Source organism: Zea mays, chromosome 9, assembly GCF_902167145.1.
Source record: "Zea mays cultivar B73 chromosome 9, Zm-B73-REFERENCE-NAM-5.0, whole genome shotgun sequence".
In the NCBI taxonomy this organism is placed as follows: domain Eukaryota; kingdom Viridiplantae; phylum Streptophyta; class Magnoliopsida; order Poales; family Poaceae; genus Zea; species Zea mays.
Window position 1 is genome coordinate 22,134,206 of NC_050104.1, and position 26,384 is coordinate 22,160,589.

Sequence of the window (26,384 nt, forward strand, 5' to 3'; positions counted from 1 at the left end):
ATAAGGTGGACGCTCTCCAAAGGGTTTAAATGGTCCATCAGCTTTCCAGCAACTAAAGACTGCTTCAGTTGGTACGCAGAATGGTGGTTTAACTAAAGGAAAGAAGAGATATAGAAGGGTTTAAATGGTCCATCAGCTTCCTAGCAACATCAGATTACTACTTTACATGGCTGTCAGTAGACTATCTACCTCTTACATCTGTCATATATAAGCTGTACAGTCTACACTCATTGCATAGTTAATCATTCATTATTATAGTGTGCCTTTCAAATTTGTGATTTCTTAATATTGATAAAACTTGCTAAACCAACAAGGTTAGAGTGTCTTTTTATCAAAATCCAAACTATCTACGATTGATAGGCTCACTTTTTGTGCAATACTTCTTTTTGGAACAGACGACTTTTTCACTTTTATTTATATCTTGTCAACGCATATTTACCAAATACCTTAATATTACAGGTTTATTTAATGGACGAGCAAACACAAGAATCTACCAAATCTGACAGTGAGAACAAGGCTAATGACGGAAATCCATCTTCAAATGAAACTGAACCATCAAATGAAAAGACTGATATCATTGATACCCCTATGGATGAATCTCAGGTAACCAGATCTTTAATTTATAACATTGAGTTAGGTAGCTGTAACTTGTGTTGCTGTACCCGTTCAAGGGTCTCGCAGCTCTACACATTTTTTGGTTCTGGATTACCTTATTGATAGTCTTATTTATGGAAAAATAATGCTGCCAACTTTCCTTGTTGCTACATATGGTTCTGCATCTCCAAGCATCAGGCCATTAGTTATAGATGTTTGGTCCAGAGCTACTAATGCATGAGATGTCCCTCACCGGAGGGGCAGGGACGGCCATACCTCGTGCGGCGACAGACGGTGTCCCTAGGGAGCTGAGATGCGCGTGTTCAGGGCGAGCGAAGGGACACAAGGCGCGTGAAACGTGGGCGTGAGGCCGCCGCTCCGGGGCCTGGGCACGCGTCCGCGCACGCGAGGCCGATAGACCGTGAAACGCGGGGGGAGCTCGAAAAGGCTTTGGGTTTTAAGGAACCTGATACCAGGTATTTAATTAGCATCATCAAATTAGATTGTAGCGTTAGCACAGACAACTAACTAGTCACATAAATTTTGGATCGTGATCTCATTAATTATTACGATACTTATTGATTCTGATAAGAACTAGCATATTGTAGATGAAACCTGCGGGTAACTCGTGAGTACCACTACCCGATAGTTACAGGTTTTTGGCAAAAATCTCAAACCCGTCATGGGTATGGATTTTTTAATGGGTATAAATATATTTCACAGGTACGAGTTTGGATGGCAAAATCCGTCGGGTTTGTACCCGTTGACATACCTAATCTCGCACAAGTACATTTATTCCTCATGTCCTCTGTCCCATCCCTCCAACCAAACAAAGAACGTGATCAATTAATCCGCACAAGTACTTAAGGATCTCAGGGTTGTAGATGACCATTAGCGTCTAAGTGTCATCGAGCGATCGAGGGGCTAGACTGTTTTGAGTGTCTGTACACCTCATTTTGTTTTAGATAATCTAAGCTAAAACGAGGGTCATACACCACTGAAACGATTATTGCGGTACATGCGTAAAATGAAGCGAGTGTAGGCCGAGAGGATCATTTGGCTGAACACAACTACACAAGGAGACGTTTTCACGTAGAAATGTATAACATGAGAGGAAGTTGAGGAACACAAGACACAACAAATAGCATAAAAATAGATGAATCACACGAAATGAAATGGATGGAAATGTATAACACGAGAGAAAGTTGAGGAACGTATAAAATCTCTACTAACTATTAAGCGCAGAACGTAGACTGCCCCCGCCCCCGCCTCCGCCCACCCGACCTCCGGGATCCTCGCCCCCGCCTCCGCCCACCCGGCCACGCTCGCCCCCTCCCAATCCTTCCGCGAATTGCGCCGCGTCCCCAACAATCCCGAGCACCCGCCGCAATCGGGCTGGCGGAGCTCGCGGCGGATCCGTCGCAAGCGCGAAAGCCAGCAGATAAGTTTGGTACGCGCTCAAATCCTAATCCCCGCGCCCGACCTCAAGCCTGCAATGCCTTCCGCACCGGCGGCCGCATGCCCCGCGCCCGCTACGCCTCCTCTCTGTCGGCTCTCTGCGCGTGCCTCGCACCCGCCCCACAAAGTCCACAACCGACGCCCGGCAAACCCCGCGCCTGACTGCCGCAAACCCCGCAAACCAAGCCGCGACCAATCTGCAAAATCTGCCCGCCTCGCTGTGTTCCCGTGCGCGGAGTGCAATATAGTGGTCGGGGTGGACATTCTCCTGGATAAATTTGCATATCTCCAAAGAGGATCGCTCGAGTTCCCTCTGTAAGGTCTGCTTCCTTTTTCTTTTCCCTGTTTCTTTGTGTCTGGATTTTCTTAGTATTATGATATCTGCTAAACCTCATTCAAATGCCAACTATCTGTGAATGTTCATTTACTTTTCATATATACTCTGCTTGTTTGACCTACCAACGCTGTGAAATTATCAGTAAGACAATATGCTGTAATGAACAGTAAATGATTCATGGAAATCTTGAACTGTGACATAAGAGAAAAACATCCAAGTACCCCTGTGGAAGCTGTAAAACTCCTATTAGCAATACATTACGTATATTGAATATGTAATGAAGGAACATAATTCATACGTAGTGTATGAAAGTCATACATTTAATTCCTATAAGTTGGCAAAGCATTTATGGCTGAGAAAACATGGATGCTTTGTCGCCATGGTTCCATTTTGGATCTTTGTTTTGTGATGCTTGAATCGGTTTTAGCAGGATTAGTTGCCATATTTTTTATCTAACTCGCTCTTAGCCTTAGACAGCCCAAAATCGGTCAGTTCAATTGTCAACTCTTGGTTCTAACTAGATCACATCAGTAGTTAGATAATGCTCAGATGTTTCTAAAATAACTATTCTCCTTGTTGGGTTGCATTCACTTGTGTACTTCTCATTGCCTAAGCATATCTTCCCTTCTATGAGTAGTCCTTTGATGATAGACCTTCCTCATGGTTGGGTATGTAATAGCAGTAGTTATCAGTTCTCTTCATTGACGTTAGACCTTTTGCATTGATCCAGTCACTGTAGCACACTACCTCTGACAAATTGCATCTTTCAATCATGTGTTTGGCATGAGCAACAAGAGTTACTACTATAGTCTCTCCAATCTTTGACATCCCACTCTTTTCTGATTGATTTGTAAAAATGGTGGATATGTCTGAGTGATATTTTTGGGGGGCAATGAATCATTTTGGCCCAAGATTCATTGGATTACACAGTTCATTTACTGTAGCTCGAAATCTTGAACCATGGAAGACAATGATCCATCTTCACTAACTGAGAAGCTTGATAAAACATTCTCAAATTAAACAACAAATTTGATCCTGGACATATACCAAGCTGGATCACGAAACCGGCCAGTTAATAGAGTGTTTGACCACCTGGAACCCAGAAACTGCACTAGATAAATAATATCCAGAAAAAACCTCTGTGATGTCCGAAAAGAAGCCAATAACATCAGCCACACGTAGTGGTCTTCCTTTGCTGTGGATTCTTAGTTTCTTAGCAATGGAGATGCCAGATTCACCTCCTGTGTACTATAACTGGTAACCACCCTTCATTTTCTTTAGGTCATAGTACCACATAGTCCTTACAAATACACAGGATGTGAGCAAATGTTGTATGTTCTCCTCTTCTTGATCACACAATGGACAGCTCTCATGATGCTCAAGTCCCCAGTGAGCTAACCTGACTGCAGTCCAACACTAATTTAGAGCAGCTAACCAAATGAAAAACCTGCATTGGATGTGCAGCCCAAAACTTCCAGATTTCTTTCCAGATTTCAGAGAACATGTACAAATCTATCTCTGAGACAGTTAGTCGTGGATTACAATGACTGGATGTGCGAACCCATTTTCTATGCGCGATTCGATTTGCTATTTGCCTATGCACAAGCGGTGGTGCAGTGCCTAAGTGCTTTGTTTGTTCTGTTGGATGGTATTGAAGGAAGGAATTGAGAATCGAAGTTTTGCACTCATCTCCTTTTGTATATACTTACTACCTTCTATCATTAGGCTGATTAATCTGCATTTGTTCATTGGCTATTATGCAAGCTACACCAGAATATTGGACTGTCGTTGCAGAGTTATTTTCAATGAATTATTGAAGTGACAAATGTGTGCGATTTCTGGTACATTTCAGTTTGTGCGGATTTGGTAAAGGGAGCCAAGGACAAGCATTTGAGGGTTAAGGGACCTGTCAGGATCCCTATTAAGGTTCTCCACATCACCACTCACAAGTCCCCTTGCGGTGAAGGTATCAAGCTGTTTCCTAGCCTCTGCTGTTGAAACTGTCTGCTGGTTGGCTTTGTTTTAATTTTATTGATTGAGTTTTTAGTGCTTTCATTAATATGAATACGTAATACATTGATATGTTCACTGTTCACTAATTTAAACATGTGTTAAGCATTAAAGTGCTCGCAGTTCACACAACATTATGCTATTGTAAATTTTAGTTTGATTAGTTTGAAGTTTTGGCTTGTTGGTGTAGGATTTGGTCGCAATCCTCTTTCACATATATGCATGACTTATTTGGTTACTATATGGCCCTAATTGACACAGCTCCTGCTCTGTAATGCATGAAGGATTTAGAGTTTTTGGTCCTTGGTGTTTTGATTAGTTCCTTTCACCTAAAATTATCCTAGGACCTATCAGACCAGTTAACATGTTAACATTTATTTTCTAAAAATTAGCACGCTTTTTGTCAGGGTACCATAAGGAAATCAGTTTGATTAGCATATGTGGTGCATTTTAGTAGGTTAGCAATTCAACAGAAGTAATCTATCAATCAGCTTTTGTACCAAACCTTGATGTCTGCTAACTGAATGAGAACCAAAGTAGCTTAAAAAATATTTGGAAACTTTGTTTCAAAAGGAAAAAAAGTAAACTGCATGAAGAGTAACACTGCTCCTTGTCATGATGGATTTACAGTGAAGTTTTTTAAGTCTTTGTGGTATCTGATAGGTGGTGACATAAAGGAAACGTTAGATGAGTTATATGCAGGCAAGCTAGAACTATGGAGTCATTATCCTAATTCCTAGCGGCTCGAGAACACTGAAGCAATATATTCAGTAATTATAATAGAAATGAAACATACCACATAAATTGGCAGCTTTCTACTGCTGCAAGTTGATGCATTGATATATGACATGTTTTACGTAGGATAAGAAAAAAATAGAATCAAACAAAGCAAGGTTGTAATTATGCAACCAAGCATCTTTGATCGAGGAAATTTACAGAACACTACACTACAGTCACATTTGGAGCCTTAGGGTCCAGATGAAGGAAGGGTAGCCTGATGGTTTCCCTCAAAGCATCTACAGTTTGCCCAGCTCGAACTAGCCTATAAATATGGAGAATAGCTTCAAGCTGTCTCAGCACAGTTTGTTGCTCAGAAATGAGATCCTTCTCTTGAATGTTGCAAGCAAGTTTTGACAAGACAAATTAAAACAGATTCAATCAGCAAAATAACCAGCATTCTACCAGTGCCAGAATAGGAGAGGAAAATAACCTGGCTTCAGAAGAGTATCTAGCTGTCTCCAAAATTTCATTGCCAGAATGAATTAGGGCAGCAGCACGACTCTCGCCATCTAACATACTCCGTGCCATGGCACAGACTGCATCAGACATGCACTTGTTTATTGTCTGAAGAGCCATGGCAAAGGCTCCTACTCTTTTGTGAATTTCCACAGCCTGTTTCACATGAACACAAACCAAAACTAAAATAATGCATGGTGCCAAGTTGTATACATTATACCTCTTTCCGAAAATCAATGTCATCACCAATCAGATAATATAAGAATATCGATAGTAATGAACTCTGAAGTGCAGAATAGACATGTCCTGCTCGATCCACTAAGCATAATTAAGCTCAATATCATTGTAGCAGCTTAATGGTACGTATGTGATTGTCATGTCTCTTGCACAGCAGTATTGAAGCAAAATTAATAAGGTTTATACACAAGTAGTTTTGTGGCAGGGCAATGGTTTGACTGATGAAGTTTAAGATGCAATAATTAGTAGCCAGAATGAATCAGATAGTGCTGTCAGAAGCTAGAAGTTGAGAGCCAGTTTGGGGTTCATGTCACGTGAAGCAGTTTAGAATGTCTTACAGTCATGGCTCCAATACAATAGCACAAAAAAGGTACTTTCAAAAGGCTACTACTGAGCCAGGCAGAGCCTAAGTTTAACTCCTTCAAACAATAGCAATAAGCATGCAAGAAATAAAAAACACTAATCCTATCATGAATACATGGCATTGATCTACAGAACAATAAAGATGAGTCGGTGCTTCTGCCTGCTACCTTCTATGAATCTTATTTCCAAAGTCAAGATGCAAAAATAAAATGATCCAGAAGTAGGAGAACCAAAAAAAATACAAACACTTAGGTTCAACAAAATAAATTTACCTTAGTTAAATCTGACGATAGAGCAGAGTTCTTCTCTGCTTCCAGAATTCTTGTAAAAAGGCATAACTACCTGGAGAAGATTAAGCAAACTGGCCTGCTGATTCTCAATCTGAACGAGCTGCATCCTGATCTTCAACAGGTCCTCATCTTCGTGAGCTGACTGAAATTCTTCGCGCGCGTCCTCAGTCTCAGCCGTCTCTTCCGAGTCACCATCCCCTTCCTAACTGTATGGAACAACTCTGGATCCTGACTTGGGACCAGCCACCTTCTTGTAACCTTTGTCACCAGTCTTATGAAACAGCACCCGCCGCGCTTCAAGCCTCTCCTTAACATTGCCTTCTTTCAGCAGCTTCTCCTCAGCCACCATTTTGATTGGCGTTGCGTCTGGAGCCATAGTAACAACAACCCTGTCCTCAGATTTCTTGAATTGATCTGTGCTGCGGCGTGAAGGAGGCAGATTTTTCTTAGCCACGATTGAAGGAGGGCTGCCTTTTCTGTTGATGGCATTGTTCGATCCATCCGGTTGGGGCTGCCTGTTAGTCGGCCATGAGTTCCTCCTTGTAATTGAAGGGCTAGAGGTGGAGCCTGAGGAATCAGCCGGGTATCGGCCATCACTTGCAGTATCTGTCCAATTATCCAATCAACCAATGTTAGAAAATAATATCCGTAGTCTGAATAACTCTCATCAAGAAAACTAAATCCAGCCAATGTAATATCATGCATATTCCAGCCAATGTAATATCATGCATATTGCGGTTCGTATCTATAAAAAGCGGAAAGGCTATAAAATTGCAAAACGTTTTATTTTCAGAGAACTATTATTATTCAGTGTGTTGTGTTTTACTACACAAGTCGTGCAAAGTCGAAGCAGCATTTCCTCTGCATGTGTGACGTAGAATCCCCACGGAAGCAGCTTCATCGTCTGTGACGAAAGAGTAGAGGTTGATCAGAAAGCTAGCCCAAGTGGTCCTCGATAAAACGAATTACAGTCTGACTTACAGTGGTGTACGCCTGGCCGTGCTTCCATGCTACAGCAGCGGCAATGCCTACAAACAACGAGCGTAGCATATTAATCACCAGAGGTTTCATCCACGTGCAGAATTTCAGTTCAGCTTATGACAGCTGGTTAACAGGGCCAAACATTTTTCAGACACTATAGTTTGCCTGTTCAGAATGCACTTTAATGAGATCCAGAGAATATCAGCCTGCATCCAAACTCTAAGCCCTGGTCCAACAAAACCTACCAAGACGGTATGTTTTTTTCCCTGATACTTTAGAGAAAATGTTGAATGGATAGCATAGTATTGGAGAAACTGAGAAGCTATAAAAAAAGGTTGAGATATTGATAAAATGCTTAGAAGCTCCCTAAACCCCTATCTAAAGATTTAGTCAGGGGGGGGTGGAAATAGAGAAGACATAGAAACAAACCATGCTGCTATATCAGTGGTACCGAAGCAATAAAAACAACTTCTACTTAATTGTATTCACCAAAAAGTTTGCTAGCTGCAAAGTTGGAATCATACCAAAAGGTATCCCTAGGCAAAAGTCGTGTATCTTTGCACACTTCTGCTGAGGAGCAGCCTCCTGCTCTGTATATTCATTAGCAGGTGCTACAATGGTCGGCTCTTCGGTTTCACCATCTGTTTGCTCCAAGGTGGTCGCAGCTTCACCACCTGTTACCTTCATTCTTGAACCAAGAGATCTCATTGCTGATAGAAGCTACTCCACCCAGGATAATTTCCATGTCCAAGCTCTCTTATTGCTTGCAGCATTTGAGCTTGAGCAATACACTTGCTATAAATGCAACAAACCAATTCCCTTTACAAACAGATAGTCCCGGCTCTGAATATGACAAAGAAACAAGTCTATTTATTTATTTGTTCCACTCATAGTACTCATAATAACCAAAACGAATTTTATTTAAGGAAATCACAGAAATAAAATTAACCAACACAGAATGAACACTATATAGACAACTGCAAGGTATCACAATTTACCTTGTAATTATCAACAACCAAAATGCTCTCAACTAAAAGAACCTGAGATCATATAGCGGAGTAGCTCTTATTTTTATTAGTTATATTTATTTTCTTGCAGAATACTATGCTCAACTAGGACTGTTGAGTTCTTTTTGACACAGTTCCCTAAACATGATCCTTCATCACTTTACGCTGTCACAACTGGAAGTGTCAACTAAGCGTGAAGGTAAAAGATTTTTGTCAACCGGATGACAGCATTCAGAGTGGCTACTCCATTGGAAACACAAGATCTTCACACACACAGTATAAACCTACAAAGATCTTTTACCTCCACGCTTTCAGGTCCCAAAACCACCTCTGACTCGAATCACGCAAGTGATCACTCAATTCTGTAGTCGTCCACAGACCACGCTAATTTTCGTTAACTTTGTAGCAACTCCAAGACTTTGTTGGTAGAGTATTTAGCCACGTCAATTTATACTCGCAGTTGAAGGCGTTACACAACGAGAACTTTATTCATCAGTCGATGGGGAAATGGAGGGACTGAGACAGTGATACTGACCAGCCAACGCCTTGAAGACAGTGTCAGCAACCAGGCGTCCAGAGATGATGTCGAAGACATGAGCCGTGCAAGTGGTGAAGCTGAAGATGGCGAGCTCAAGAAGGTGGTCAGGATCCGTAAACCAAACGTGCGCGTGGGTGGTCCGGAGTGGGTAAGGGCGTAGAAGTCTGGTCAGGTCACCAACAGAAAGGTTGTATGTGTGAGTGGTTGAGTCATGTAATGGCTTAGTTAAAAAGAGGAAAGCGTGGAGAAGAAGGGTATCAATTGTAACAGAATTTTGTTTCCCTACGAAAATACTCAACCACTTCGCCCATTCTCTCTTGTTCTCTGCTATTTCTGCTCTCTTGTTCTTGCTGGAGATTGGCAGTTAACAGACAGACATGTCGACCCCACCGCCGTCCATCGCCGCCGTGTGGGACTGGCGGACTGCGATTGCTGAACCGGGCAAAATTGAGGCAATGACCACAGGTAAAACTGCAGCCGAGCCTAAACTCCATGATCTATTTTTTTAACTAAAAGGGTGTTTGATTCACATCTCCTAAACTTTAGTGATAGTCCCTAAATACTAAACGGGTGACTAAAATACATCTTTCAAATTGGAATTTGGAGGGACTAAAGTTTAATCTTAAAATTTAGGAGTGTGACTAGAGGAACAAAGTATACGTACCCAATAATTTTAGATTACTTGAGCTCTTAGATTTCAAACAAAAAACCCAAGTTTATCCGATATGTAAATTAAACTGATCTAAAATTATAATACTTTATTTTAGCTAATTAAACTTTAGACTGAAATCCAAACAAGCCATAGTTCGACTGAATCGCTGGGTTTGTAGCTGCAGTGTGAGCTGGCTGCAATCATGTCCTCACCTGTCAGCTAGCACTACATGATGTCGTGGTTAAGGACTAGATATCATGTGTAATTAAACGTAATCATATAATCTCTATCTTTTTAGGGCACATGTTCATTTCAGAAACAGAGCGAACAAATGTAATACCATAATAATAAACAAAACTGTGGTTCCCTAAACTCAGACCACCAAATAAGCATAGCTGTTTGATGTAAAAAAACATTGTTGGCCGATTCATGGAGTGTTCAGCAAACAAAGAACTATCCCGCGAGGTGCAGAGCGAGAGGCCAGCCAGGGAACCGTTATCTGTTGCCTTGTGGATGCATTTCATGTTTTTTGTTCTTGTTTTGCATTTCACATTTCTATAAAGATGCCATCTATATCAAATGAATTCCATGTTTGTTGTTCTTGTTTTGCAGTTCGCATTGATCTTTGGTCCAACAATCATTTTACCCCAAAAGAGTTGACATATATTTTGTACTTGTTGAGGTTTGTTGCTACTTCTTTCCTTTTAAAGTATGCTTCTTTCGCTCCCAAATATATCAACTTCTATCGATTCAGTCATTTTTAAGTTTTGCTTAGTGATATAATATTGGTGATCCTTTAATAAATGGTCAAATGTGTTTGTTTTTAAGTAGCGGCAATATTTAGAAACACTTGATTGGTCGAGTATCAATTGACACAGTACTTAGTAATTATTATAATATTCCAAACTTGTGTGTATTTCAGGTATTTATTGGGTTAGTGTAAAGTTTATATGCATGCTTCCTGTATATAGAGGTTGATGCTATTTATCTAATGATAGTGGGAAGGCTTAGCTAATAGTATGATTTGTGTACGGTGATTTGCATCCGTTCACAATTCTCTTTCTCACATGATTCTCTTCCTTCTTTTTTGGATCTGCCATTAAATACAAGAACAAACACTATTTACTGCTCAAATAGAAAACACCATCTAACTAACAAATTTCCGCATCAATAAAATTCAGAATACAACGTATATGTGTTCACTGGACTGATGATCCAGAAGTCATCATGAAGTTAGAAAATTGCCAATCTACCTTGTTTGGTTTGTTTGGAATGGCTGAAAACGCACCACTGTATTAGGTCTGTTCTTTTCAACTGCCAGTAAGGTTTTAGACATTGTGTCATCAAAGGTATTTAGTATGAGCTGCAGACGCCGTACTTGAGCACCAACTGGGCAATACAAATCCGTTAGATGCAAACATGCATGCCATCCACCTCTGCATGAGCTGCAGACTCGTGAACTACAAGCCTTAATCACAGTCACACCTACAGTCCAAAATAAGTGTTTATGCCTTGCAAGGTACAACATATGTTTACGCCTTGCAAACACATTATTCACTAATTTTTCCTTTATAATGATTCGTAATGAATATTTAAATATGCTATTCTAGAGAGTCTCGAATCAATTGACCATACAACAATACACTTCAAACTGTTCTATCACAACACCCATTATTTTGAACGTAAGTATTTTTATAAGATTACCTACATCAACATTATGTACTTTTTCATTATATTGTGAACTGAGTATACATGTGATTAAATGTTGCATTCATTGCAGCAATTCAAAAGGCTTTGGTGGTGCGGAACGATCGTCAGTTTGCTGTTAGATATCTTGACGACCAAAGGCGTAGATAGAGTCTATAACTTTTGCAAAACTGAATTTTATGATGGAATACATGTACTGTTATTGATGCAACTTACATGTGTCAAGATTTGTAAAACATTTTGTTCTACTGGGAAATATCAATGAATAAGTGGAACATCAAATCGTTTAGCCCGTACATTTTCCATTTAGAACACTATTGGTTTAATGTTGTGTCATGTTTGACATTGAAATCGTAACTTCGCTCGTGAAATTATGTCAAATATACAAATCGAATCCGGAACAAATTTAATGTACATTCGGTATACCGAAGCCCATCTACAGGAGCTAGGTGTGCTCCTGGAAGATATTCCACATCACCAAAGTTATGAAAACAATTACTTATCGCGTCACCCATATCCATCTATGCAGTTCAAGCTTGGAATATAATTTTAGTATCTTATACGGACACCAAAATCGTTCTCCTATCACCTCTCTCTAGGTCTTATCTCTTTACTCTCGGTTATGATGCTTGTTTCTATAACCTCTATTACCAAGGGCATCTTTTTTGATCTTCTATTCACTTGATTTATTGCAGTCAGGTCATTTCACACTTGTTCTTGCAGTATTATTTTTATGCTCATGTTTTCTCGGGCACTGTTCTTGTTATAGATCATATGGGACATAATGCCGGTCGCAAACCATTCACAGACATCTCTAGCAATATCATTAGACAAAGAAATATAAGATTGCCTACAATAAGAAACGTTCTGGATGGGCAGATGATATTTTTAAGTGGGAACATACAATTCGGTCTGGTGTTTTAATTGACTTAAAAGGGTATTTTCTCAATACCATGTTCTCAACAGTTTAAATTTTCTCTATGATAACCATTGTATATGATATAGTTGGCCAAACATTATTCTATAGGGTTAATACTAGCTACTTCGTTCTACAAACTATGGTCATGTGGGGGAGTGCTAAACGAATGGAATTTGATAGGGTGAGTGGAGTACGTTTGTTTCATGTTCAAACATATATTTCAGTTACATAATATAAATTTGACGTTTTGTTCTCTTATGTCTTTGTGTGTAGGATGCAAAGATTCTTGGAAGGAACTTTTTAATTGATCTGTTAAGTTACGAGGATAATTCATGCCGCTATGCCATCCCTGCTAACATACAACAAAGACTTATCAATATCGCTAAAAAGGATTAGATTAATGTACGGTTGTCGACATATTTGCCTATTATTAAAAATTGTAAGACATCACATTTTTTAATTGAGGTTGCATCAATAAATAGGTTGATGTAGACCAATATGGTTTGTGTGTGGTTTACATGTTTTAAATATAAATATATGTGGGCAGCTAACACATCTAAATGTCAAACAAATCCCTTTTGATCTTTGAGCTTACAAGTTTCTTCGATAAAAAAGTAATTTGATTACCAAGCAACTACTAACTTTATGTATGCCAGACCTCTGAACTGAATGTTGTTTAAATCTTTTGTGTGCATTGAGATATTAAGTTTATACAATTTGTATGCCTATATTCTACTATACCAGATTACATGTTCATGTCATACATTTTAGGACCTGGCAATCTATTTTCACTTGTATTGCTCTTCTTATTTATAGGCACATGTTGTTTCAGCGATTTTGAATTTTAGTGAGAATTGTACACCAGAATTTTTGACGCCTTAACTGGATGAAATCGTGAATAAATTACTTGTTCTTCTTTAGGTACGCAATTACTTGTGTTGAATTAGGTTTCATGTTGCTTCAAATATATTTGTTATCATGGTTAGTAAACAATGCTAACTGCTCATGTTCATATTCTAGAATGGCAAGCAAATGGTGCACGGGAGAGCATTGACAGCTCTAGCGTCAGTAGAAGATTCATCACAGGTGTTGTTCACTTGTGAGTTTTATGTATATTGAATCTCTGTTATTGTGCATCATGGCCTCATGGGTTGTCGTATTGTTGTAGCGTTTTCTAACTTACTCATAATAACAACTTTATATATCATTTACATTGTTTTTTGTCTAGCTTATCATAAGTTTGTAACAATATTTTTTTTGTTTGTCCATTTACGTGAGGCAGCAGGCTGCTGCGCTCTTGGGAGAGCAGCTCGTCTACCACGCCGTACAACATACCATTGGCTACGGGACCGCATGCCCTCAGTGGCGCTGCCCGGCAAGAAGGCTGGGTATTTAGGGGAGTATTGGCGAAGTATCATGGCTCCCGACGAAGTAGGGGAGTATTGGCGAAGCATCATGGCTCCTGACGAAGCAGGGGCTGCGACCAGCGCGCTGGACGTCGTTGCTGGGGGTCACCTGATGCTGGCGGCGGCTGCTGCTTGGGGGCAGCGGCAGAGCTCATGATCATCGAGATCTTTGATACCAGATTGATAGGAGTCGCGTTTCCTATACTGACGATATGTTTCCGTTGCAACGCACGGGCACCCACCTAGTAAAATTAATAAGAGCAACAAAAATATAAAAAAAATGCACCAGCCGGGAATCGAACCCGGGTCTGTACCGTGGCAGGGTACTATTCTACCACTAGACCACTGGTGCAATCATGTATTTAGTTTGTGTGATTATTTACAAACCCACTGCCCGATGCCGACCGTGCGGTTTAGTCGATGTCGATCCCTCTCCCGAACGAACCAGTCAAACACACACCGGCCTCGCAGTCGCAGCCTCGCTCCGGAGGCGGAGCGCCGGAGCCCCGCCCACCTCCCCTAAACGGCCAGGGCCTGACCACCCCCACCTCAGTCCCTCTCCTGTGGGCGGCGTCCTCCCGCGCCCATGGGGATCTCGCACCTCCAGCCCGTCCTCCTCCTCCTCATGCTCCGGGCTCTCGCGTCGCTTCCCACGCAGGCCGCCGCGAGAGGCGGCCACGATCCGTCAGGTTTCTCTCCCTCTACTTTCCGTCTGTGTCTGTGATGTCGGGGTTGGATATGCATTGCAATGGGGGGCGTGATGGTGCGGTTGGAACTCATAACCGTCCCCCATCCGTGTGAAAGCGGTGGTGTGGGTGTCCCACTTGGGAGACTGGGGCACTGCGCATCCGGCAGCTTGTCTGGTGTGGGTCTATAGGCACCCGACTGTCAGATGGCTTTAAAACACTAACAGAATCGAGTGTTTATAGGCTATGGAACGCTCAATTCTCATATCAGATAGAAAAAAATAACCAAATTATTTCTATGGAAGCCAAATTGGAAGGTTGCAGAGGGGAACCAAATAAAACATGCATACAAACAAAAAATAGAACAGCAAGAAACAAACAGATAACTGTTCATGCAATCCAAATGATCATTCTCAATAATAAACAACCAATTTACATCAATCGGATACGCAACTTACACACAAACACAGATAGTAAAACATGCTATAGTAAGATGTAATACGGAACTACTGGGCCAAAGCAGACCGGACGTAATCAAATCGAAGAAGGGATTCACAGATTCAAATAAGAGATGGAATTGTCCGGTGCCTTGGATCGCTGATTGAGGTGATGCCAGGGATGAGCTAGAATTTCTTCAATACATGATGCGTGTGTTGACTGTTGAAGACTACAGCCCATCATGCATTTAGCTTATTAAAATAATGGTATCTTTTTTATAATGGCTTGATTAATCATTAAGCTGGAGTTTTGTAGTGGCTTATTTTGTCCATGCTCCATCCAAAACAGATTCATACCCATGCCCTTCTCTAATCTGATCAGGCTATTCTTATCTTGAGTTCTTGACTAACCTCAGTGTCTATCTGTTTCATTACTCATATTCCATAATAAATTGATGTATGTTTCTCCAATTTTGCTTATACATGCCTATTTTCATTATGGAGTTACCGAGGTATCTGTAATTTTGTTTGTCGGCCCTGTGCAGATGATGGAGCCCACGGGCCATTTTCACGTAAACTTCTTGAAGATAAGCCTCAGATCACGTATGTTTAGAATTAGAACTTTTAAGTTTTTTAATGTATAAAATGAAAACAATGTGTGTCTCAGTCTGATGATGTTATTGGTTGACTATGCTGTGTATGATTTTGAAATACATTTAGAGAAGAAATGGTCCGTGGATATATGAGCAACACTGAGCTTGAGACTGCTGTACATGCCTTTGGAAGTCGTTGTTCCAATATCTCCAGGGTGTACAGGTACACGATGTATAATGTTTTACTTCTGTGATAATTACATTTGGAGCTTCTAAACAAACTTTTAAGACCATCAGTTTTTAAGGACATGTAAATGACTGTGTCATTGGTGGGTAGTACCGTAGTAATATAAGGTCAGGAGCGACTGCGTCTTTGACAGACAAAGGCCCAGCATGGACAGCATCGTCATGAGAGCGAGAGAGGAGAGGGAGCTTTGGGAGATGGCTGGAGGCTGGAGCTAAGAGCATGTCTCTCCTTATGGCTCCGACTCCAGGGTTGTAGGGCCCCCTTAGTAGCGATGTGGTCACCATTATTTGTTTAGTCGTATGAGGTATGACCCCCCCTTTTTTGTATTCTTGTTTTTGGCCATCGTAAGTGGTTTTATCTTGTAACGGCCGGCTTGGACCTTAACCACTTTCTTCTTAATATAATGACGCGCAGCTCTCCTGTGCTTCCGAGGAAAAAAAGGATTTAAAATCATTATCAACCATGAGAGAAACAACATTGCATGCAGTCATGTTGATGGGTAACACCGTAACAGCAAATGGATAAAATGAAACATGTATCTTTTTGAAAAGAAAACCAATCATGAAGCGCCAACTTAGGGCTTGTTCGGTTAGAGTGAGATTGGGTGGGTTTAAATCCCAAGCAAGTCAAAGTTCTTCTAAATTTTTTCCAATCCCATCCAATCCATGTATAATGTGAATAACCGAACAAGGCCTTATAGCATAATTATATCCATAAGGTACATGTATTAATTCTGTTTTACTTCAGATTGTTTTTTGAGGAGAAAAATGTAGGTTTTACTTCAGATTGTTGAAATGTTCCATGTTCATTGGTCATGATTAGCAATTTTAAGCATTTCCTGAGTAACAGAATATTTTGGTTTCAATCTCTTTATTCTGTTGGTTTGTTATACAACTTCTGTACTGTCCTTGGATATCTCATTTTTTAAGTGCACTGCTTCTTTCTTTATTTTGTGCCCTCCTGTTTTCTCATATGTCCACACTTCACTTACATTTTATTTCTTCTCTCTTTGAGGGATAACACAAACCTGCTATCAGCATTGGAAAGAGTGTGAATCATTTTCCATTGGTATGTAACTTAATTGGGTTACATTTTTGTATGTTTTTCTTAGTATCAAATTTACACACTGGGGAACACTTCTGATTATTCTTGTAGTGGGTGATTGAAATATCAGACAAGCCCAGGCAAAGGGAATCTGAACCAGCATTCAAGGTTTGTGGTGATATTTTCTTAACGCTATTGAGTGTGGCTTTTCTTTTTCGTAATTTCGACAGTGGAAATAAACTCTTGGTTGGAGATTTCCTGTGACGATCTTCTATTTTTTTTTGTTTAACCCTTGTCTAAAAGGGTAGTTATGTTCAATGGCAATGCAATGCCTTTACATCATTTTCTTGAATTCAACTTCCATGATGCCACATCTAGAGCACGGAGTAGCGTAGGCTCACACTTAACACATATTTCTGCAGTGGCAAACATGCAATCATGTAATGCCATATTGGCAGTTACTAAACACATATTTTTTGAAAGGATGTAATATGCCCAAAGATTTAGTGTTGAATAGGACCGAATGGAAAACAACTATCCACGTGCCTGAACCTTGATTTGTTGTTTCTGTTGGGTTTCAATTCTAGCCTACACCAACTTGCTTGGGACTAAAAGACTTTGTTGTTGTTGTTGTACACATGCAGTTCATTGGAAATGTTCATGGTGATGAGCCTGTTGGAAGAGAGGTTCTTATGCATCTTGCAAATTGGCTGTGTGATAACTATCTGAAAGATTCACTGGTAATCAACATTCCTCTTTGTTACTTGCTCTTTGGTCACCCTGCAGTTTACCAATAGCCAATCTCTTGTAATTTTTAGCTTTGCAATAACTACTTTCAGTTTTTATTGAGTTGTTGTTCTGATGATACCATACTTTTGCTACAAATACAATAACACGTGAAAGTTATTTGAAATATGAAATGAAATTCTAAAGGACGCTGTTTTTACTTAGTTTCCAATATATTGTTCAACATTAAGATATGGTGTTCCATGTAACTATGATGTATAGCACAACATATTTTCATTAATCTGTTAAAATGGTTAACTGTATATGGGAAAGGTCAGCGGCTGAACTAATTTTTGTAGGCAACTCTCATTGTTGAGAACATGCACCTTCATATACTTCCGACGATGAACCCTGATGGGTTTGCTCTTAGATGGCGTGGTAATGCAAACAATATTGATCTCAACAGGGATTTTCCTGACCAAGTGAGTTACTTCTTTACATTACACCTCTTTTCCTTATGGAAGCTTCTACTTCCCTTTTTGTACCCCTTTTTTCTTGTAGCCATTAAATTGACACGAGCCAAAATTGACAGTTCTTCCCCGTTAACAACGATATTGACTACAGACAGCCTGAAACTAGAGCCATTATGAATTGGGTAAAGCAAGAACACTTCACGGCTTCTGCTAGCTTGCATGGGGTAACTATTCTCACCTACTGTAGCTATAATATCACCTATCTTGTTGAAATGAGATCCTATAGTTTTCTCTTATTTGATTTTGTTCTTCAGGGGGCTCTTGTTGCCAACTATCCATGGGATGGAACTAGAGACACAAGGTGATTTCTTCTTCTACTTAATCACTTGCATTCATTTTTTCAAGTTTCTCAATTAATAGTGTTGCTCTCTAAAACTTCTCATGAAGTATTGCCCAAAAACTATCTTCCCATGGTTCTAATGGTTATTTGAAGTTTGGATTGCAAGTAGGTGCCTTAATATGTATTAATAAGATATTTCCACGTTCCACTCTTAGTTGCATTTTTATTCTTTATATGAAAATGGTCTGTTTTACTATCACTGCCCTCTTGACACGTAAACAAATTTTTGACTCATTTTGCTCTCCCAAACTATTTAATCTGGGCCAGTTCACCCCCTAATGAAAATATTCTATTTCCTTCTCCATGTTCAAATACTGATATACTTTTGTATCATAAGGTCTGTTGGCATCTATCATTTTGCAAATTTGCACCAGCAACAGAACATGTACACGGCGAAGACAAATCATTAGGTGGTGACTTTTTTCTCACCACGGTAACACTGAATTTCATTATGGCAGCAACAAAGTTACAATATTCAAGTTTCATTAGGTGGTGTTTTTACTAGTATTTGAAGAGTTTGAGTTGGGCGACAGTCGAGATTTTTCGGGGGGGGGGGGGGGGGGGGGGGGCTGCCAAGTTTCAGGACAGACTACCATTTGCTTCATGCCTGACGTAGTCTTAAGCAATTGGTTAACGAACTGCTGTGGCTGAAGTGAACCATTAATGATGTAGAGTTTGAGTTATTCTGTTTTGTCACAAACAACCGGATTTACACACAGTATCTCGCCCGCTCCTCCAAGTCTCCCTCTCCCTCTCTCATAATAAGCCTGTTTCTGAATTCTATTTGTGGTCGCTTTCTTTAATTTGCTGATTGTCACCACTGGTTTTTAGGGCCCAATATGACTTTGTTTCACATTGTAACATCCTCAACAATGATTTTACTTCTTACAGCAAACACTACTACGGATGTCCTGACGATAAGACATTCCAGCACATGGCATCTGTGTATAGTCGGTCTCACTATAACATGTCTTTGAGCAAAGAATTTGAAGGAGGGATAACAAATGGAGCATTCTGGTAAACGAACAATAGCAAGTTCATACTTCATATGAGATTTCCTTTATCTAGGTACTAGGTAGGTTGTGTATGTGTTGGCTTTGAATCAAACAACATCATTGCTTGTGGTCCAGGTACCCAATATATGGTGGTATGCAGGACTGGAACTATATACATGGAGGCTGCTTTGAGTTAACTCTGGAGATTAGTGACACAAAGTGGCCAAAAGCAGATGAGGTACCTTTGCATCGAGTTAGGTTCCACTTCTACTGTTGCAGACCCAGACCATTTTATAATTATTCTTCTGTAATGTTGTTTATCCTAACATTTTGCTACAGCTTCCTATCATCTGGGAACACAATAGGATGAGTATGCTCAATCTTCTAGCAAGCCTAATAAAGGTAATATGTTTCCACAGTAGCCTCTTTATGCACTGCAAAGGGTGATTTTTGCACTAATTGAAATGAAATGGTGTTGGTTAGTGAATTGAGGCACTTGGTCGCTTATGTTTAGACTAGAGTCTGGATCATGTACTGTAACTGCTTCATATAATGTTTGTAGCTATCCAGTTATTTCCTATAAGTAAAAATGCTGGGTAACCAGTTTTTTAGAAAGCAAGCTGGTTCAGGGCACCCCATTTTGGCTAGTTGCCTAGTTGCTCTGAGTTCTGAACAAGCCCAACCAATTTTTCTTAGAGTTTCTCATTGCATTCACTGTCATTGCAATGGCTTGAGCACTAGGAAGCTTATCCTGCTTTCCTTTCCAACAAACCTTTCACTGTTTGTGATGGATAACTGTTTTTTCTAATTGAGACTCTGTTTTCGCCACTACTGTCTCTGGTTCTGATCAGTATGTTTTTGAGGTTCTATAACCCAAAGACCTTCTCGACTGCCATGGGATGCATTTCTTCTTATTTGGTAACAACGGAGTTTATCAAGTTATAGTGCAGCTCGGATTTTTCATGGAAATAATGGCTTTAGTTGTTTGGGGCATTTGGAAACAAAGAAATGCTTTGATCTTCAGGAATTTGGCTCCCTCGTTTTCCTCTTGGCGGAACCGCTTCAATGACACGTTGAAGCTTCAAATGCTTAGATTTAGCTCCGTTCTAAATTTCAGAATTTCATTATGGCTGAACTCTCGCTAGTCTTTCCCCTTTACCTTGTTTGTTTCCGTCTCCTTTGTAAAATCTGTTTTTTTTGTTTTAATAAAATCGTGTTGTAGGGGTATCCTCTACAGCCTTTTGCCGTCAAAAGAAATAAAATAAATAAATAGTGCAGCTATTCCAATTGCACTAGAAGATATCCTTATTATTTTCTTTAAACGAAAAAATGGTATTCTATTTGGACTGGAGGAATTCTGTTAAGTCGTTACTTGTGACCCTCCAAAGGTTAGGTTGGTTTAATGTTATTGTGATATGTATGATCATTCGTAGGGGTGCGGGTGCCCCCCTGGTGCCACAGTCCATTCTTAGCCCTACAAATTTACTTGCCTCTCAAAGTTATGTCAAGTATTTTGAGAAACCTTCTTGTGGTTCCCATATCTGTTTCTGGGATTTTACCCTTTTTGTTCTATCCACAAGAGTTACCAGGGTGCATCTGGCTGTCCCATATTGACTCTAGTTTTAGTCAGGGGTTCATGGAAGGATATTTGCAGCAGATACGGGCAGGCCTGTACCCGGCTCAGTGATGATAAAGGGCATTGATTCCAAGGTGAGCTCATTTTGGCTGCATTAATTATGTTGTGCTAAAACGGATTAACTGAAAAAACGAATATAGATTGTTGACATGAGTTTCTCTCTCTCTCCTTGCTATAGGTAAGCGCGAGCAGCACTTTTGGAGATTACCATCGAATTGTTGCGCCTGGTGAGACATATGAAGGTAAATCCTTTTCATTACTTTATTGTCTTTGTCTCATATGCAACACATCATTTGTATATATGGTTATATCACCTGCAGTTAACAGAAGAGAGTAGTAAACCTAAGACCGGCATGTCTGTTCACTTTACATAACGACATTTCTGCCCGTGATTCGGCTGCAGTGGTGGCATCGATGCGAGGCTTCCGGCAAAAATCTACACGCATCAGGCTGGAGCAGGAAGCCGTCAGCCTGGATTTCATCCTGGACCCGGATGGAGCCGATGGGCAGACGAAGCTGCTGCCCCGTAGTAACGACCGGGGCTGCCGCTGCGACAACGACAACGCCGCCAAGCCGTTCCATGTCCACGAAGCTCACCTCTGGTTGTACCTCCTTATCGTGTCCGTTCTCCTGGCCCTCTACGTAGTCTTCAAGAGGAAAACGGTGCCGAGGCTGCTGGCGTATAGACACTCATCGTCACTCAGACGGCCTGTTGCTGTATAAGAGGAACTAATTTTGTGGTCTAGGCGGATAGTTTTGTACTACCTCTGTTCTCGAATAGTTGTTGTCCGCTAGTTAATTTTTATAGCTAGTTCATTTTTATACTAAAATGTGACAAATAGAAAAGAACGGAGGGAAGGAGCAACTGAAGTTAGTCTTCTCTTTGCCAAAACGGTCGGTTGCTGTATAAGTTGAAGGATGGGTAATGTACCATGGAAATGACATTTTTTTTGAATCAATGAAATACATGTTGCGTTGATGACAAGGAAATGCGGTATCATGACATGAGCAACAAGAAATACGCGTCACTTTCCACTTTGCCTTAATTTACCCACCGAGGAGGCAGCGACACGTCACAAAACTGAAAGTGCAGACCCTGATGGTGGGGCTAGCTACTAGCCACATATGCTCACTGTTGTTACCTCCTGGAACACGTACTACGCCTAATAACTAGACGATCATCATCAGTTAGCCTTAGCCAGTTGGTAATCTCTATCTTGGTCGTTCTCTACTTTTTTTAGACTATGTTGGGGACTTGTTCTCAAATGCTATGAATTAAAAACAAGACAACATAGAATATTAAATATCAAAACCCTCGTCCTTCGAAACATTATTTCCCCTTAGGTATAATGAGTTTCGGACGAAGGTTGTGAAGGTCATACCTTCATAATCATAATAAGAGAGAAGAAAGGATTTATGCATGAAATAGAGAGAATAACATAATTATCTTAAACATTATTATTGATTTATTTCTATCTCATTTTACTTGTGTAAACAATAGCGAATTACAAATGTACCTTCGGCTTGAAGGAATGAGAATACAGGCGTGACGCAAAAGTAAATGCCAAGTCAGCGTGAACAGTACGGGAATACTGTTCACCTATTTATAGACACGGGTCGCAGCCCATGCAAAATTACATTAATGCCCTTTACATTTATCAATAACTCTATAGTAATTCTTCGAGGTCTGGCTTTTCATCTTTAAGTCGGTTTCCTCTTCCTGTCGTTATGCCGAAGCTCTTCTGCACATAGCTTCGTGATCGTCTTATCCTTCGTCGTGATCGCCGTCCCAGTCAAGCTTCGTCTTAACCATGTTCTTGTATACTCGCAATCTGACTTCGAAGGTACCTATTCACATATTTCTCTTGGAAAACATAGTTAAGTTACGTTTTTAAGGACCTTCGGAAGCCAAAGGCCCCCAACAGACTATAGTGATGTTGTCACGCATATGCGTGGCTATATTACTGCTGCTTCTCCTTGTCAAAAAGAGAAACACAGATGAAGGGCCAGGAGTCATATATAATGCTGCGGCGTAGCAGAGGTCAAAAGGCAAAAAAAGAAGAAGAATAGATTATTCCTCTTGCTTACTGCAACACATATATATACTATAGTTTAGCATACATGATGGCGGCGGTCAAAACGTGCATAGGGGCGACGGAGACGAAGCTAGCTATAGGTTGAGCATTGGTAAATAGTAGTAGCTGCTGGTTTAGGTCATCGTCATGCTCATGGGGGTGGAGTGGACGGGTCTGGTGGTGGATCGGCGGGCCGGGGTGAGTGAACGGCGATCGATCGAGACCGAGCGGCAAAGGGTAAAGGGCCGGGCAAAAGGCACGAAACGGAGGGTCGGGAGGGGCGGCGGCGTACGTGCTGCATGATGCGGTGTCGGAGCAAGTGCGCGGGTTTATGCCCCCGAATATCCGCTCGCGCTCCAGCTGCTACTATAGCGAGCGGCATGCATGCTTCGATCTGTTTGTTGGACTTGGACACTTGGACTCGACGACAGATCGGCATGCGTGTGCTTTATTTGCATGGCAACGCGCGCCATTGATGACGCACCGCACCCGCACCGGCCGCGCCGCTTGCGTCCTCCGCGACTCGATCGATCTGATCTCGCACGAAAACGCGCCATTAATTTGTTCGACACGTACGTACGTACGCCTAGCGCCCGGGGCGGGAACCTGCCTGCAGCCTTTGACTCTTGTTAGCTATCCGCCGGCCGCGCGCCGATCCAGAAGCGAATTGAAGCGCCGGCCGGCCGCCGAAAAGGGCTACTAGGAGCTAGTGGAAGGCGAGCACAGGCACTGACGACGCGGAGACGATCGATCGATGGCAGTCGGCATGAGTGCCTGCCGATGCAGGCAGGCAGCCAGGCACTGGCGCCGGCCGGCGTGACGTGGCGCCACGCGCTCCGATCCTCCGCGTCCTTTGACCTCTGCCTGCACGCACTATATATAGCTAGTGGCTGCACCTGCACTTACACGTACACCGCCGCCGCGGCCGGCCGCTCAGGTACCGCGCGTGGCCTGGGCCCAGCTGGCCGACGACGGCCCGGCCGGTCCAGCCGATCTCGTCCAGATCCTCCTCGATCACGTGTGTTTATCACACAAATAACATATACTATATATAGCAGCGTTACTCGTCACCTTATTATGTCGAGATGATCAACAAACAACTTTGGAATGATCTAGCGAATCTTCATTGATTGTTGTCATTCTAGCATGTGTGACGTACCATCACCTAATTAAGGCGAAGAAAATCATAAATGTATACAAAGAATAAAAACAATATCTACAAAAAAAATGTTTAACATATAGAAAGGATGTTGCCCTAATGGCCTTGTACATGCATATAGCTTGTTCTTCCTTTGTGTCCAGCAGGCCTACGCGCTCATGACTTTTTGATGAAGTCTTGGGACGATGGCAAGAACGACACGCTCCCAAAATCGACAGTTCAACGCTGGATCGCTCTCGGAATCTTCGATAGAGAGAGGTGACTCGTGGGATCATGCATGCTAGCTAGCAAAGGTCGTTTTCTCTGCCGTTCAAAGGGTACAGATCAGAGTTAATGCCCATGCGCCTTATTATGCCTAACACATACAGTCATCAGTTCCGTTACTCCCTCATCGATCAATTGATGGATTCTTTTTTTTTGTTGGTAAAGTGCAAGCTAGGCGATGATTGATGACAAGTAATAATGTACATGTTCTCCACGGAAGGAATAGTATATTTTTGTGGAGGTAGCTAGCGTGTGCATGGGCGTGAGGGAATTGAAACACAGGTCTCTTGTGCATGCATTTGTACGTGCTAGGCTGGCCGCTGGCATACATATGCAAGAGAACCGTATTCTCTGAACGTAGGAAAACGATACAACACCCGTCACACTTCATGCTTAAGCTCAAGCGTCGTCGATCGATCGAGAGCTAGCTAGCTAGCTGGCGGATGTTCCCTTTATCTACGACGGCGACTCTCTCTCTCTCGCACACACACATGTGCATCACTTTCTTTTTGGCAGCATATTTGTTGTTATTAATTGTTGAGAGAGACGATAGAGATGTTGGGTTGATCTCAGAGACTCAGACGGTCTTTAGTCTATCCTAACATATCCTATTCTAACATATCCTAACTGAATACGCCTTGATTGAAGACGCAACAACACGTGATGGTTGCGGCTCCCTTTAACATCATAGAGATAGAAGCTTCTACTACTTCTACAGTGTTTTGTCTCTAAGATTGTAAATGCAGCAGTCCGAACAACTGGCTTTAATCTTGTGGAATTGTTAGATGACCCTCTTAGCATAAAGGACACATTGTCGTGAGCTCGTGACTTCTTGACAAAATCATATTGATCAATATTGATCAAATATTCCATGTCTTTCTCGAAATTCCATCAACCATATCTATAAAATCTCGTTGAATTGATCATATCAAGCCGACCCTGAGACATTCCAAATGTCTATTTTCACTACAAATCATATTGACGGTCGCATGAGGTTTTGAATGATAAGTGTACATGCACTATTATAGTCTGAGTGGTGTGATTTCAATAGGAAGAGATAAGTTGTGCGAGTGTTCCAGAGAGAAAGCAAACTGATCTTATATATGTGTCGCTGGTGATTCCACCCGGTAGGAGTAAACAAGTTGTACGACTATACCGACAGCTATCTCATTCATTTCATTAATTATGTGCTATAACAAAAGCAAAAGCACATCCAATCTACTAGACATATCACCTATATGCATGCAAACTATCTTGATAAAAGTTGCACGTAAATTGAGAATAGAGAAACCCGATGGGTACTCGAAACCCGAAAACCCGACGGATTTTACCCGATATGAAGGCGAGTGTGAGATGATTTCCCTACCCGCGGGTACGTTAGTGTGCAAGAATATCTACCTGTTGGATAAACAGGTATAGCTGGGTACTACTGTTGGAACTTGCTCTCTGCTGCAAGTAGGCCAACGAGGGTGAACAATGGGGACAACAGGGTTACGTGCACGGGGGCAATAGCTCTGTTCATCTAGCCTCTCACGGGCACTGTGCGGGGGTATTTATAGGTGTCTGAGTGCCCAGCGTCTTGTGTTAAGGACGCATGTGCCCTCAGACGCCTAGTTTATCCCCGGAATATTCCCATAAAGCAGGGTTACAAGCTGTAATTACAAGTATGCCTTTACAAGTTGGGCCCGTAATACAGAGGCGGCCACGCGGGGCCCGTTACAATGGGCCAGATCACACGTGGGCCTTGGGGCTGAACGAGGCCGCGCCGTGTGAGGACGTCGCCGCAGGCCTTCGTCAAAGTGCCGAGTCCTGCGAAGGGTGTCCCTGTCCGCTTTGCCTCCGTCGGACCAGCGGCTGCAGCGAAGGCCTCGAGAGAAGGGTGGCGTCTTTGCCTTCGCCCCAACATTTGCCCTC

At 41.6% G+C, this 26,384-nt stretch overlaps 1 protein-coding gene, 2 long non-coding RNA genes and 1 other non-coding gene across 6 annotated transcripts; 2 read left to right on the plus strand and 2 right to left on the minus strand.

Moving 5' to 3' along the window:
* Positions 1-5,299: 5,299 nt before the first annotated feature.
* On the minus strand, positions 5,300-9,183 carry LOC103638093 (uncharacterized). The gene is made up of 6 exons (XR_002266003.3): positions 9,049-9,183; positions 8,031-8,349; positions 7,507-7,553; positions 6,508-7,429; positions 5,610-5,791; positions 5,300-5,508 (listed from the first exon to the last, which is right to left on the minus strand). It is a non-coding gene; the product is annotated as an uncharacterized lncRNA (long non-coding RNA).
* A 3,293-nt stretch (positions 9,184-12,476) lies between these two features.
* Positions 12,477-13,416, plus strand: LOC118473288 (uncharacterized). The gene is made up of 3 exons (XR_004852578.1): positions 12,477-12,510; positions 12,603-13,223; positions 13,350-13,416. It is a non-coding gene; the product is annotated as an uncharacterized lncRNA (long non-coding RNA).
* A 600-nt stretch (positions 13,417-14,016) lies between these two features.
* TRNAG-GCC (transfer RNA glycine (anticodon GCC)) lies at positions 14,017-14,087 on the minus strand. The gene has a single exon. It is a non-coding gene; the product is annotated as a tRNA-Gly (tRNA).
* A 90-nt stretch (positions 14,088-14,177) lies between these two features.
* Positions 14,178-21,959, plus strand: LOC100303788 (uncharacterized). Of its 3 annotated transcripts, none has more exons than XM_035962299.1 (15): positions 14,178-14,424; positions 15,404-15,461; positions 15,579-15,674; positions 16,713-16,766; positions 16,854-16,910; positions 17,387-17,482; positions 17,828-17,950; positions 18,093-18,165; positions 18,256-18,302; positions 19,233-19,358; positions 19,472-19,574; positions 19,676-19,738; positions 20,963-21,046; positions 21,151-21,214; positions 21,376-21,951. In XM_035962299.1, the coding sequence occupies exons 7-15, from the start codon at positions 17,883-17,885 to the stop codon at positions 21,693-21,695; spliced, it is 948 nt and encodes a 315-aa protein (XP_035818192.1). In that variant the 5' UTR covers positions 14,178-14,424; positions 15,404-15,461; positions 15,579-15,674; positions 16,713-16,766; positions 16,854-16,910; positions 17,387-17,482; positions 17,828-17,882; the 3' UTR covers positions 21,696-21,951. The 3 variants fall into 3 exon arrangements, with proteins under 3 accessions (XP_035818192.1, NP_001348313.1, NP_001158896.1); NM_001361384.1 differs by having other exon boundaries at positions 14,202-14,424; positions 16,736-16,766; positions 18,061-18,165; positions 21,376-21,959; NM_001165424.1 differs by having other exon boundaries at positions 14,202-14,424; positions 16,736-16,766; positions 21,376-21,959.
* The last annotated feature ends 4,425 nt before the right edge of the window (positions 21,960-26,384 follow it).

Bases quoted from the DNA above. Each gene is read 5' to 3' on its own strand.
- LOC100303788 (NM_001361384.1), top strand. From the start codon at position 14,322: ATGGGGATCTCGCACCTCCAGCCCGTCCTCCTCCTCCTCATGCTCCGG. The intron at 15,462-15,578 runs GTATGTTTAGAA...AAATACATTTAG, and splicing joins GAAGATAAGCCTCAGATCAC to AGAAGAAATGGTCCGTGGAT. The intron at 21,047-21,150 runs GTGAGCTCATTT...TCCTTGCTATAG, and splicing joins TAAAGGGCATTGATTCCAAG to GTAAGCGCGAGCAGCACTTT.